The sequence below is a fragment of the Apium graveolens genome, chromosome 11, assembly GCF_009905375.1.
Source record: "Apium graveolens cultivar Ventura chromosome 11, ASM990537v1, whole genome shotgun sequence".
In the NCBI taxonomy this organism is placed as follows: domain Eukaryota; kingdom Viridiplantae; phylum Streptophyta; class Magnoliopsida; order Apiales; family Apiaceae; genus Apium; species Apium graveolens.
The window spans coordinates 128,560,356-128,575,478 of NC_133657.1; the positions used below are offsets into that span (position 1 = coordinate 128,560,356).

General features: G+C 34.4%; 1 protein-coding gene across 1 annotated transcript; it reads left to right on the forward strand.

Annotated features, from left to right (window-relative positions):
* Nucleotides 1-365: 365 nt before the first annotated feature.
* LOC141695877 (putative mitochondrial protein AtMg00860) lies at nt 366-776 on the forward strand. The gene has a single exon (XM_074500086.1). The coding sequence runs from the start codon at nt 366-368 to the stop codon at nt 774-776; it is 411 nt and encodes a 136-aa protein (XP_074356187.1).
* The last annotated feature ends 14,347 nt before the right edge of the window (nt 777-15,123 follow it).

Below are 15,123 nucleotides of genomic sequence, written 5' to 3' on the forward strand. Positions count from 1 at the left end.
TTAAACTTTGCATGCCCAAAAGACTCCTACCCTCTTCCCAACATTGATTGATCGATACGACTTCGGGGCATGTAATGATACATTTCATGAATGACTTGTCTAGGTACAATCAGTTCAAGATGGACCCAAAGGACATTGCAAAAACAGCCTTCATCACTCACCAGGCTGTATACGCTTTCCTCATGATGTCATTCGGACTCATCAACGCCAGAGCAACCTACCAAAAAATGATGAACACGATCTTCAAAGATCAACTTGGAAGGAATATGGAGTAATATATCGATGACACGATCTTCAAGTCCAAGACTGTCCCGGATCACATCAGAGATATCAAAGAATTCTTCGACAACTTAAGAAAGTACAACATGAAGCTTAACCCGGAGAAATGTGTGTTCGGAGTGCCCTCTAGAAAGTTTCTCGGATTCATAATCAGCGAAAGAGAAATTGAGGCAAACCCGGTGAAGATTAATGCAATCATGGAGATGAAAGTTCCCAGAACACATAAAGATATTCAAAAGCTATCTGGATACCTCGCAGCCCTGCGAAGGTTCATCCCAAAGCTGACAAAAAATTTCCTACAATTTTTCGAGTTGCTCAAAGGGGCCCGAAATAAGAACTTAATAGACTGGACTCTGAAATGCAACACAACTTTCAAAGAAGTCAAAAAACAGCTCATGAACCACCCAGTTCTTTCCAAAGCAGAGCCCGGAAAACCCCTCTTAGTATACATAGCTGCTGGTCCGAAAGCCATCTCTGCTGCACTTATCCGCGAATAAAAGAACAATAAAACCCAGTGTACTATGTGAGCCAGGTCCTCAAAGATGCAGAAACTCGGTATCCAAACTTGGAAAAGTTTTCCTTAGCCCTTGTCAACGCAAGTAGGAAGCTTATGCAATACTTCCATGGCCTACAGATCAGAGTAGTCACGGACCAACCTCTCAGAAAAATCATTCATAAAATAGATGCATCCGGAAGACTTTTCAATTGGGAAACCGAGCTATGTCAATTCAACATCAAGTTTGTACCCCAAGACAGCGATAAAAGCTCAAGCACTAGTAGAGTTTGGTTTGGAAAACACCTTCCCCGAACCACCTCTGCTCAAAACAGATCTAGTCACCCCTAAGACGAACCCCCCAACAAAGATGCATCGAAACTATACGTAGATGATTACTCAACAGCTGAGAAATTTGGAGCAGGTCTTATTCTAATTAGTCCTGAAGGATTTACAATCCAACAAGTAATCATCTTCACCTTCAAAGCAATTAAAAATCAAGCCGAAGAAACCCCTTTCAAACTCAAATATGGTTCAAAAGCCAGACTCCTAGTAGAAACTGGATCTCCTTCTCATCGGGTCATCAACTTTGATGAGTTGTCCAATATTGAGGGCCTAAAAACCAATCTGGAGCTGCTGGACAAAGTAAGAGAAAGGGCAGTACGGAGAATTGAGAGGTATAAAGAAAAGACAAAACTCTACTTCGAAAAAAGGCCAAGATCAAGGAATATAAAGTTGGCGATCTTGTTCTCCGGGATGCAGAAGCCTCAGATCCAACAAACCATGGGAAACTACAGCCTAACTGGGAGGGACCATACAAAGTCAAGGCAATATTACGTACGAGAACCTACAAGATAAGCTATTTGAATGACATCGAGGTCCCGAACACTTGGCAGGGGCCTCACTTAAGGAAATTCTATCAATAACCATAAGGTGTGCAAGGCTACATTATTTCTATTGCACAAATAGAAAATTCAAGTATGTATCTATTTTCCCCGGAATGTAATCAATATCAAATTTGTAGTGGCCATGAAATACAATATTTTCAGCATCCCCTAGCTTAGAATAAATTCATTCCTGTACTAGATTATGTCTTTTATCTACACACCCAAATGCATGTTTAATTTTAAATATCAAACACAACCAATGTGTACTTAGAAATTTTTTTGAATTTTATTTCTTACCCCTACTTGTAACGCCCCCAAATCCGGGATAAGGAATCTAGGTCGTCACGCCATCCTTCACTCATGTGTAACCTGTATTGATTAAATAATGCAACAGACCCCAATGTCATGCACACACACAATTTATAGCCATAAAAATGATGTACAAAAGGTAATCTTCTTTTATTACACTCAAATGTACTTTACAGGATCTTAAACAATTATTCGTAACCTCTAAATGAAGTTACAATAATTACTACTAACATCTTATACCTATCTGGATACTCTGGTCCACCTGAGACAAAGCTGTAAGGGATTCTCCCCATGATTTCAAGTGACTAAGTCCCATGCCGGCATACTGGTAATCTGTTGTGTTGTGACATTTACTTGGTTGGCAGGATCAGGTCCTTTCTCGCAAAAGAAAGCAAGAGTGAGCAATAATGCTCAGCCATAATAATCAACAGTATGAAAAGACTGTAAAAGGAAATTATATTAATCCCTACAAGGATACGTATTTATTCAAAGTATTTTTCTTGGTGATACACACCTCTTTTCAAAATAATTCTTTGATTGACTTATTAGTATGTAAATACCTTAATGGTAAACCCAGCACCTAGGCTTGGGTTACGGTATTGCATCTCGATTTCAATTGGAAGAATATAGGACATTCACTGGAGCTACCGCATACGATGATCAGTCGTACTACGGAAATAATAACCTTTTCTACTAGTAGACGGACGATTCCCTTTTTATTATTGGTTATCACACTGGACGCATTCGGGCGTTTTCTGTGTCCATCCCTCTCAGGTACACAGTTCCCGTCTATCCCTCTCCAGAAACAGTTTTGCGTCCATCCCTCTCAGGTACGCATACTCTACATGTTCATCAGTATATAAGATACCTTCTCATGTGGTAGTAAATTGGTAGTCTCCCCAGTCTACGAAGTATTGGAGTCTACCCTTCCTTATCCTTGTAAAAATCCCATCATATATCTGGAACTTATATTGTTACCCAAGCATATTGCTTGTTGATAGGTACACTTTGATTTGTACATATATATATGTACTTCCGAGAATTTTCGGAGGAAGTACTAAGGATGTGAGTTGACCGTTGTCAACAGATTTATTACATAAGGGGGAGTTTCTTTTGAAACTATAATCAAAATATTTAAAATAAGTCGAGATAATATTCTCCGACGATCTGAAATTATTCGAATGATTTTTGCGAAAATCAGAAAGTATTTTAAATTAGGCTTTATGATTTTTAAATCATAATAAATCATTAGATAGATAATTATTAATTAAATATTAATTGTTATATAATTAAACCTCGAATGAGTTTACTTTAAAAGAATATTTGAAATAATATTCCTCAACTAATTTATGTTTACGTAATTTAAAGTAATCTTTAATATTTAATCGGGTTTGAAATAAATAAGCATTGGAGAATACTTCTCCTATAATAAATGATTAGTTAAATAATACTCATTATTCGAACAATAAAATATAGTTGAGGGAATACGATCTTTGGAAATCATTTTAATAAAAGTTCGAGGTATTTAATATTTCGCAAGTGGACATCGAGTCCCTTGGAATAAAATAACTATGGACTTTTAATGGTCCAAAACATCTGCGGGATGATTCCCGAGTTTATACTTTATAAAAACTGACCGACTCTCGGTCTTATAACTTATATATCACGCTCTACTATAGTGTTTGTATTCTTAAATAAAACACCTCTGGAATACTTCCGGGTTTTCATCAAATCATACTGACCGATCCTCGGTCTAAAATATACTCCTCATATATACAACCTACTCTCTAGGGTTATCGATTGAAATTCAGTAATATTCATTGCCAAATCGTTAACATATCGTATGATATTATATATCACAATTCATAAAATATTATATTGCAACATCATGTATATAGTATTTATTTGAAAGCAAACACAACATAATATTTTTAAAAAGTAGGGTTGATAACTTGCCTGGGTATCTCAAGGTGGAGGATGCTCTAGGGTCCGCTCTAAAATCTATAACCATAAACACAAACCATTTCGTTAGGTCCCGTTCTAATTCACGGTGACTCGCACTCATATGCTACTTATTATGCAGCCTCTCAACTTATATTACCTTTATTATTTCTTTAAGTACTTGTTCATGTTACAGTCGCTTCCTTTTTTGAAGTACCTTATGTCCGTTTACATTTTCATTGTCGGCTCCGATATTTTTATAAAATTGAAAAATCATTATTTTCACTTGAAATTTTTATAGAAAATACAGAACTGAATTTAATACACTTTGTAAAAATGTCATGATTTATGAACATTATTAAGTCGATCATTTTTATTTCTAAAGTTCGTAATTCGTAGCAGTTTTTGTCGCATAAATCACTTTTAGTAAAACAGTCATAACTTTTGATCCGTAAATCAGAATCAAGCAGTTCAAGCGCCTAAACGATCCTTATAACATTGTCTATCATAATAAAGTGTTATTTTTAAGAAAATAAAGTTTATATAATTGGGACTTTCTGCAGAAACTTAATATTATGTTTTGTTCATTTTAGCGAGATTTCAATTACGATCCGAATTTCGTTTACGCCTTAAATCACTATACTACCACCAACAACCATCAAATCATCACCACCACACTAACTCCTCTCAAGAACATCATGTTCTTGAGGAAACAATCATCAACCTTAAATCTACTTAACTAAATATCAAAGATTACAACAATACATTCACCAAAACTAGGTTTACAACTATGTTCCAAAAGATTCTTGAACTTAAACCTTAAATAAAGATGGGTCGAAGATTTATACCTTTATTGAAAGCTATGTTTTCTTGATGATGGTGAAGTCTTGGGAGTTCTTGGTAGGGTTTTTGGAACCTAATTCAACCGTTAAAATCAAGAAACCAAAGAAAAGTTACTATTCATACTATTCACTATCCTCTTTCTTGAATTTATTTCACCCATCATATCTTGATAAAATAAGCTTAAAAATTTATCTTACCTTAGTTTAGGATATATGAAGCTTAGGAATTAATGAGGGATTTTTTCCATGACTAGAAGAGAGGTTTTTGGAATTGATTCTTGCTCCTTTTTCTTAAATAGCCGAATGGGATGTTTTTGGGGAGAGAGAGAGAGAGATTTTGTGAGCTTCTTGCTTGCTGCTCTTGAAAGATTGAGTTATATATTTGTATATATTTTAGTATATAACCTAAGCTAGTGCTATGTTGGCATATCTTGGATAAATCTTACTAGCATTCCTAGGTTACAAGCTAAGCTAGTTGGTTTAGACTTTAGCTCGCTATTTCCTAGCTTTAGATGATCATTCTTATAAACTTAGCTTACGATTTGATAATAACCATGGTTACTTTTCTACCATGGTTGGTTAGCGTGATATATTTATTTATTCGTTTACACGTTTGTTCGGTCGCTTAATCATTTTCGTAATAATTTCTCGTAAACCGTTCGCGGCGTAAATCCTTTCGTATTTATTCTTTATGTTTTGAAGTATCATCCTTGGATATAAATCCGTAGGGTTTTAAATTCGTAATTATATTGTAATTCCCGTAATCCTCGATGGTTCGTAAAAACGGTCATTTTTCAAAGTTCGTTTTCTTCAAAAACTAATAGCGTTTACATACACTCATTTGGTACGTATAATCATGTTATCAACTCCGAAACTCATTTTCTCATGCACAACATAGTGTGGGCTAAAAAGTTTTCCCCGTCTGTTAGGGTTATTATTCATTAAATGTTTTTACAAAGTCTCAAAAATTTGAGTTATTATATTACTATTCATAAAGGACTTTAACGATGTCAAAAATTTGGGTTCTTACAGTCTTCCCCCCTTAAAAGGATTCCATCCCAGAATCAGTTTAGAAATAGGCGGGGATACGCTTTATACATGACAACCTCGAGTTCTCACGTTGACTTTGCAGTATTTGATCTCTTCATAAAATTTTTACTCATCCGTCAAATATATTTCTGGAGTACTTGTTCTTGTAGATCTATGATATTTACATGTTGTTCCACATATGCTAAGTCTGGCTACAAGTTTATTAGCCCATTTCAAATCATATGTCTGGTGTTAACGGTTAAATTTCCTAACATCGATTTGTGATAGTCGTTATAAACTTGGCAACTGTTTGACGATGGTGCTAATTTATAAGCCAACTTTCTTAGTGTTTTAAAGATTTCAACTGATCCAATAAATTTTGGTTTCAACATTTTCTTACCTTTCGAACCTCATCACTCCCTCCCCGGGAGGCACTTTCAACAATACTTGGTCTGTTACGTCGTACATTCTGTCTTTATAGTTCTGGTCCGCATATCTCTATTGTTCATCCTGGGCTGTCATTAGCCGGGTTCAGATAAGTTCCAGGAATTTCTTTGGTCTGTTGACTCAACAATGGTCCAAGTATCCTCCGCTTAATTACCAATTCTTCCAAACCTAAAGGAGAACAAATATTTCTTCCGTACAACACTTTGTAGACGTTCCAATGCCCGCATGATACCTCATTATTGTTGGTAATTCGATTAACGTCAACTGATCACTTCATTTTTCTTAAAATCTATAATATGGACGATTAGCGCAACTTCTAGTGTTTGGAATGGTCCTTCAACTTATTCGTTTTTCCCTCCATCACTCTTAGTAGTGCTAGAGTTTCGTTCCTTCACGTTTGCTCAATTCGGCGTATCATCTCTGTCGATTATTTTATGTAAGAAGTTCTCGTTGCATTTCTACATGCTCGTCTCCTGTTATACGTTTAGCACCAGATTTAACATTTCTTCCCATAGTAACGTAAGGCACATCAGGTCCCGTTGCCATCTTGAAGGAAGCATCATTTCATACGCAATCGATTGATAAGTTTCAGAATCGTGGAGTGCTCAGCTTCCGCTATCAGTCAGACTTCTTTAATCATTCCCCATATAATATTTATAGTAGTACGATACCTTCCGGGTCGTGTTCGTTATTCTCACTAGTGCCTTAGACATATTCGTGTTTGTTGGGAACTGCTTACAGTGGCCTTTAAAGGGCGTGTACGATCTTCTTTGCCTTTAGTCAGCTCTAACCACAACATCCTTCGTTCTTCCACGTTCTCCTTCTTAAGGGATACCAGCGTCTATTTTCCGTATGCTCGCGTGTTAAGTATATCTATACGAATTTTCTATTAATGATAAGCGATTTTCCTAACCGTTCCAAATATAAGGCAAGCTAATAGACGTATCTTTAATGGTCTGGATAGTCCTCACATTCTACTTATCGATTTGAGAACTCTAAGTCATGCCTTTGTTCGTCCCTTCTGACGAAATATCTTGGGCCCTTGTGTGGCACGATATCACGGGGTCTCTCTATTATCAATTATCTCTTCAGCGTTCATAACAATATTATAGAGCGGGGATCTATCATTTGCATAATAAAATAAGCGATCTTATTTAACCTATTACTGAAAATCCTAAAATAGCATGAAGGCTTACCTGATTCTTGATAAACCTCCTCCAGAATTTATTATAATAAACTCTTACTCCCATTCGGGTCATTTACAGGCTGCAATCACCAAAATTTTAATCCTCGTCATTCCGTTTTCATTTTCAACCATGTCAATGACATCTATTTTCATATTCGTCATGACTAATATCCTCTTAAGTTTCTAGGCATCATTAATTCTTCCGGTTACGTAATAAAGGGTTCTCTTTACATTATCTCAACTCCAAAATTCATTCATATGATCCATCTCATCAGTTGTTCTGAAATTTGTTATCCTCAATCTATCTTTTCCTACTTAAAGTGTCGGCCACCATATTGGCCTTTATTTAATAATATTAGATTTTTCAATCATGGTCCTTGATCAATTTGACTATAGCCTCTATCTCGTGTTCAGTGTAAGAGAAAAAAAATAATTCAAAATTTCCTCATAAGTTAAACTCTTTGTCCCTTTCAATGCGAACCTTATCGCGATTATTCTAGATTATTATTAGAACACCTTGTGTCACAGTCCTTAAGCTGCATAGACATATCATTATACTTCACACAAAATCCTCTTCTTATCATCGAGTATTGCTAACACGGGGTTGTTACTAATCTTACCTTCACTTTTTGAAAATATTATTCCTCGAATTCATACATGCTTGGTCTTTCTCGAATTCATTAGTACCTATCCCGATAATGTTTCATAGAAGCATACCTCACTAACCACGTTGGTATCTCTATTATCGTTTTTTTATAACCATGTCAAATATTCTTATGATAATAACTAAACATGGTATTCCTTTTTTAAAACAACTTACTCATTATGATGCTCCGATTGCACCAACATAGCACTGAGCTTTCAGTCTCATATTCAACAATCGGTTCTCAACTATAGCTCTCTTTGGTCGGAAGGCAATTAGCCAGGGAACAATGATTTTCACGATATCGGTGAAATTTAGACAATCTTAACAAGATTTCAAAATCTAACATCTGAATAAATAATGAGCTCTGAATAAAAGAGTCGCAACACTCAAAAGATTTATAACTTGGAAGAAAGAATAAAACAAGGATTATCCTTCCATGTCCTTAGAATTTTATATTGTGATATTATAGAGAATGTCCATTGAAAGCAATGATTGCTGAATAATAACATCATACGAATGATACTTGTAAGATTTTCCCATTGAAAGAATACTTCTCTTTTCGAAAAATGAAAGAAATATCGAATAACATCCTCAACCAAAGGTTAACCATTGAGGTTTCAAAGAGATGCTATTTTGAAATAAGGAATTTTATTCAATGATTAAAAAATAAGGAAGTATATTTTTATTCAATCACTTTATGATTTTAATTGGATATTCATTATATAAACGAAAGAATAGAACATTTCATGAACAAAAGATTTCATAAAACTGAATATCAATTCTCGTTTGAGTGGGTGACCTAGTTAGGTCTCAATTAAATCATTCTTTAAAAAATTCATCAACAATTAAAATTTTGCATATATAATGCACTATGGAATAATTAAAATTTGATTGGAAGTGGAACTAGAAAAATAATAACTAGTCCATATCAAGCAATATTATCAACCGGCTAAGAAAATGGACAACTCAATTGGTTTGGCACATAGTAACTAGTTAGGACGATTAGCTAGGTTTCCATCATATTAATTAAAATTTTGACTAGTTAGGACATTAAACAGCCGTTTATGAAAACATATGCAACTAAGCATATTTCAGTTTGTTTGAAAAAAAAAATCTCAATATTGTAACCACTAAAGAATTGTGGCTACCTGGATGATGATTTTGAAATAATGAGTTTCCAAATTTGGCCCAAGAAAGGCAATTATAACTCTGAATCGAGTGGTCTTGGCCTCGAAACAATTGATAGCCTCTTATCAAATATTTCTTTCCAATAAAAGGGTACACTCAGAGGTTTCCTCGTTCATATACTTTATCAGATTCTTAATAGAATTGAATTCGGAATACCAATATTAAATTGATACCCTTACTATGATTTCAAAGTTCAATATACAATTTCGTCCTGATTAGAAGAAAAGGATTCCTGGGGAATCTATGGATATTAGATCATCCATGTTTTTAACAATTTGTTAAATATTTACAATCTCAACTGAGAAGAGTAAGTACGCAAGAAGAATCAAATGAAGATATCCATTATGAATATTCGTCAATGAATTGAGGAGAAAAAAATCCTTGGATAATTGAAATAAAGTATAAATAGCTCTGAGTCGAACAAGAAGATCATAATCTATGAATGAAAGTTCATTGATCAACTAAAAGAATTGAACAAGTCCTGATGCGGAGAAAGACTATTCAAGATGGTCACATCAGAAGTTCAAAGTAGGGAACGAAACTTATTAAGGCAATATGAATGATCAACAATTTGGAGGGAGTAGTATTACGGTGAGTAGATGCCAAAATAATTCACTGATTATCCTAACCCTCATCATCATCCGTTTGAGGATGATCCCATCTCTTCAATTTCGCAATTCCATGTTTCTACTAGTGTCTCCCTTAATCTTCATTTTAAAGTCACTTACTAACTTGACTTTCGCAAGTATATTTGTCATTCCGGTGTTTTACCTCGAAGACCTTACTATTCCAAAAGCATCTGCTAAGCTGATAGAGGCCTGCTACACGCATCCGTTACTAACTACAAGTGGCCAGTTCCCCCTGGGAACATATCAAAAAGATCTCATAGGGATCTCAATACAGTCCATAAGTTCAGTGGCATGTGTGTGTAATTAAATCATACGTTACCGAATATATTAGAGGTCTATGAGTATATATACGTAGCCTCTGACATCATACCTACCGAGGAATTCTGCCCTAGACTCACTAGTCTATCATTTTAAAAGGTTTTAAGATCAAACCATCACTCGTTGTAATCCTATGCCATTTAATTATAGACTTGCCATTAATTCTCGATGATCTTGATCTCTGACCTAAACCATCATAACCTTATATGCTAAGCGCACTAATAATATCATGTAGTGTACTTGTCTTATGATGACCTTTGTATATTATATTCAAATCTTCCTTTATTAATACGATATTCACATCCTCATTGGTAAAATGACACCTTCAACTAGTTTGGGTCAATAACCTCAACTGTATATTAATAATTTGACTTTATAGTTCTCGCATGTGATGCCCCTTCATGGGTAACCTATAAAGAACTACGAGTAACAAGGCTCGTGTTATCAAAATTTATATATGGTTTTGGTAATTCCGTCTTTACCCCAAATGCCCTAGAGACTCAGCTCCGAGTTCTACATCCACATCCTTTCCAAATCATATATGATTCTAATTTGTTTCTCATCATTCTGATAATCTCAAATGGTCTTATTAGTCATGCTTTAATACCTCAAATATACACTTTATCCTAACCTACATATTGGGGCTACATTCGATAGTCCAATGATGAACTCTATATGAGCTCTTATGCAATCTCGCATCTAGACAGATTCATAACACTCTCGTCTCTAAGTACTATAACTTATTGCTCTGATACCATTTCTGTAACGCCCCCAAATTTGGGGTCAGGAATCTGGGTTGTCACGCCATCCTTCACTCATGTGTAACCTGTATTGATTCAAAAATCCAACAGACCCCAATCTCTCTCACACACACACACACACAAGTTATAGCCTTAGAAATGATGTACAAAAGGTAATCTTCTTTTATTACACTCAAATGTACTTTACAGGATCTTAAACAATTATTCGTAACCTCTACATGAAGTTACAATAATTACTACTAACATCTTATACCTATCTGGATACTCTGGTCTACCTGAGACAAAGCTGTAAGGGATTCTCCCCACGATTTCAAGTGACTAAGTCCCATGTCGGCATACTGGTAATCTGTTGTGTTGTGACATTTAAAAGAAAGCAAGGGTGAGCAATAATGCTCAGCCATAATAATTAACAGTATGAAAAGACTGTTAAAGGAAATTATATAACTCCGTACAAGGATACGTATTTATTCAAAGTAGTTTTCTTGGTGATACACACCTCTTTTCAAAACAATTCTTTGATTGACTTATTCGTCTGCAGATACCTTAATGGTAAACCCAACACCTAGGCTTGGGTTACGGTATTACATCTCGATTCCGATTGGAAGAATATAGGACATTCACTGGAGCCACCGCATACGATGATCAGTCATACTACGGAAATAGTAACATTTTCTACTAGTAGACGGATGATTCCCTTTTTATTATTGGTTATCACCCTGGACACATTCGGGCCTTTTCTGTGTCCATCCCTCTCAGGTAAACACTTCGCGTCTATCCCTCTCAATACATGGTTTTGCGTCCATCCCTCTCAGGTACCCATACTTCACATGTTCATCAGTATATAAGATACCTTCTCATGTGGTATTAAATTGGTAGTCTCCCCAGTCCACGAAGTACTGGATTCTACCCCTCCTTGTCCTTGTAAGAATCCCATCATATATCTGGAACTTATATTGTTCCCCAAGCATATTGCTTGTTGATAGGTACACTTTGATTTGTACGTATATATGTACTTTCGAGAATTTTCGGAGGAAGTACTAAGGATGTGAGTTGACCTTGTCAATAGATTTATTACATAAGGGGGAGTTTCTTTTGAAACTATAATCGAATTTTTTAAAATAAATCGAGATAATATTCTTCGACGATCTGAAATTATTCGAATGATTTTTCCGAAAATTTGAAAGTATTTTAAATTAGGCTTTATGATTTTTAAATCATAATAAATCATTAGATAGATAATTATTAATTAAATATTAATCGTTATATAATTAAACCTCGAATGAGTTTACTTTAAAAGAATATTTGAAATAATATTCCTCAACTAATTTATGTTTATGTAATTTAAAGTAATCTTTAATATTTAATCGGGTTTGAAATAAATAAGCTTGGAGAATACTTCTCCTATAATAAATTATTAGTTAAATTATACTCATTATTCGAACAATAAAATATAATTGAGGGAATACAATCTTTGGAAATTGTTTTAATAAAAGTTTGAGGTATTTAATATTTCGCAAGTGGACATCGAGTCCCCTGGAATAAAATAAGTACGGAATTTTAATGGTCCAAAATATCTCCGGGATGATTCTCGAGTTTATACTTTATAAAAACTGACCGACTCTCGGTCTTATAACTTATATATCAGCTCTACTATAGCGTTTGTATTCTTAAATAAAACACCTTCGGAATACTTCTGGGTTTTCCTCAAATCATACTGACCGATCCTCGGTCTAATATATACTCCTCATATATACAACGCTACTCTTTAGCGTTATCGATTGAAATTCAGTAATATTCATATACCAAATCGTTAACATATCGTATGATATTATATATCACAATTCATAAAATATCATATTACAACATCATGTATATAGCATTTATTTGAAAGCAAACACAACACAACAGTTTTAAAAAGTAGGGTTGAAAACTTGCCTGGGTATCTCGAGGTGGAGGATGCTCTAGGGTCCGCTCGAAAATCAATAACCATAAACACAAACCGTTTTGTTAGGTCCCGTTCTAATTCACGACGACTCGCACTCATATGCTACTTATTATTCACCCTCTCAACTTATATTACCCTTATTATTTCTTTAAGTACTTGTTCATGTTACAGTCGCTTCCTTTTTCCAAGTACCTTATGTCCGTTTACATTTTCATTGTAGGTTCCGCTTATGAGTTCTAACGGCTTTCTAATCGCGCGGTCTTGGTTCCGATATTTTTATAAAATTGAAAAAACATTATTTTCACGTTAAATTTTTATAGAAGTTAAGGAACTCTATTTAATACTCTCTGTAAAAATTTCATGATTTATGAACATTTTTAAGTTGATCATTTATATTTCCAAAGTTCCTAATTTATAGCAGTTTTTGGCGCGTAAATCACTTTTAGTAAAACGGTCATAACTTTTGATCCGTAAATTGGAATCAAGAGATTCAAGTGCCTAAACGATCCTTATAACATTGTATATAATAATAAAGTGTTTTATTTAAGAAACTTAATATTATTTTTTGTTTGTTTTAGCGAGATTTCGATTACGATCCGAGTTTCGTTAACACCTTAAATCTCTATACTACCACCAACAATCATCAAATCATCACCATCACACTAAATCCTCTCAATAACATCATGTTATTGAGGCAAAAATCATCAACTTTAAATCTACTTAACTAAACATCAAGATTACAACAATACATTCACCACAACTATGTTCCAAAAGATTCTTGAACTTAAACCTTAAATAAATATGGGTCAAAGATTTATACCTTTCTTGAAATCTTGAGATGTGTTATTGATGATGGTGAAGTCTTGGAAGTTCTTGGTAGGGTTTTTGGAACCTTATTCAACCATTAAAATCAAGAAACCAAAGAAAAGTTACTATTCACACTATTCACTATCATTTTTCTTGAATTTATTTCACAGACCAAATCTTGATAAAATGAGCTTAAAAATTTATCTTAGCTTAGTTTAGGATGTATGAAGCTTAGGAATTAATGAGGGATTTTTTTCCATGACTAGAAGAGAGGTTTTTGGAATTGATTTTTGCTCATTTTTCTTGAATAGTCGAATGGGATGTTTTAGGCGAGAGAGAGAGAAAGAGAGATTTTATGAGCTTCTTGCTTGCTTCTATTGAAAGATTGAGTTATATATTTGTATATCTTTTAGTATATAACCTAAGCTAGTGTTATGTTGGCATATCTTGGACAAATCTTACTAGCATTCCTAGGTTACAAGCTAAACTTGTTGGTTTAGACTTCAACTCACTATTTCCTAGCTTTAGATGATCATTCGTATAAGCTTAGCTTACTATTTGATAAAGTAACCATGGTTACTTTTCTACAATGGTTGGTTAGCATGATACATTTATTTATTTGTTTACGCGTTTTTTCGGTCGCTTAATCATTTTCGTAATAATTTCTCTTCAACGGTTCGGGCCGTAAATCCTTTCGTATTTATTCTTTATGTTTTGAAGTATCGTCCTTGGATATAAATCCGTAGGTTTTTAAATTCGTAATTATATTGTGATTCCCGTAATCCTCGATGGTTCGTAAAAATGGTCATTTTTCAAAGTTTGTTTTCTTCGAAAACTAATAGCATTTACATACACTCATTTGGTACGTATAATCATGTTATCAACTCCGAAAATCATTTTCTCATGCACAACATAGTGTGGGCTAAAAAGTTTTCCCCGTCTGTCAGGATTACTATTTATTAAACATTTTTACAAAGTCTCAAAAATTCGAGTTATTATATTACTATTCATAAAGGACTTTTACCAATGTCAAAAATTTGGGTTGTTACACAACCCGAGATCCGTTAAACACAGTCCATGTGTACTTAGAAAATTTTCTCAATTTTTAATTATTACCCCTACCCAGGGTCGACTAAACACAGTCCATGCGTAATTTGAAAATTTTCTCGATTTTAATTTTAAACTCTACCCGGGGTCGATTAAATACAGTCCATGTGTACTTAGGAAATTTTCTCAATTTTATTTATTACCCATTCCCAGGGTCGATTAAACACAGTCCATGTATATTTAAAAAATTTCTCAATTTTATTCATTACCCCTTCCCGGGGTTGATTAAAAACAGGCCATGTGTACTTAGAAAATTTTCTCAATTTTAATTTTACCCCCTACACGGGGTCGATTAAACACAGTCCATGT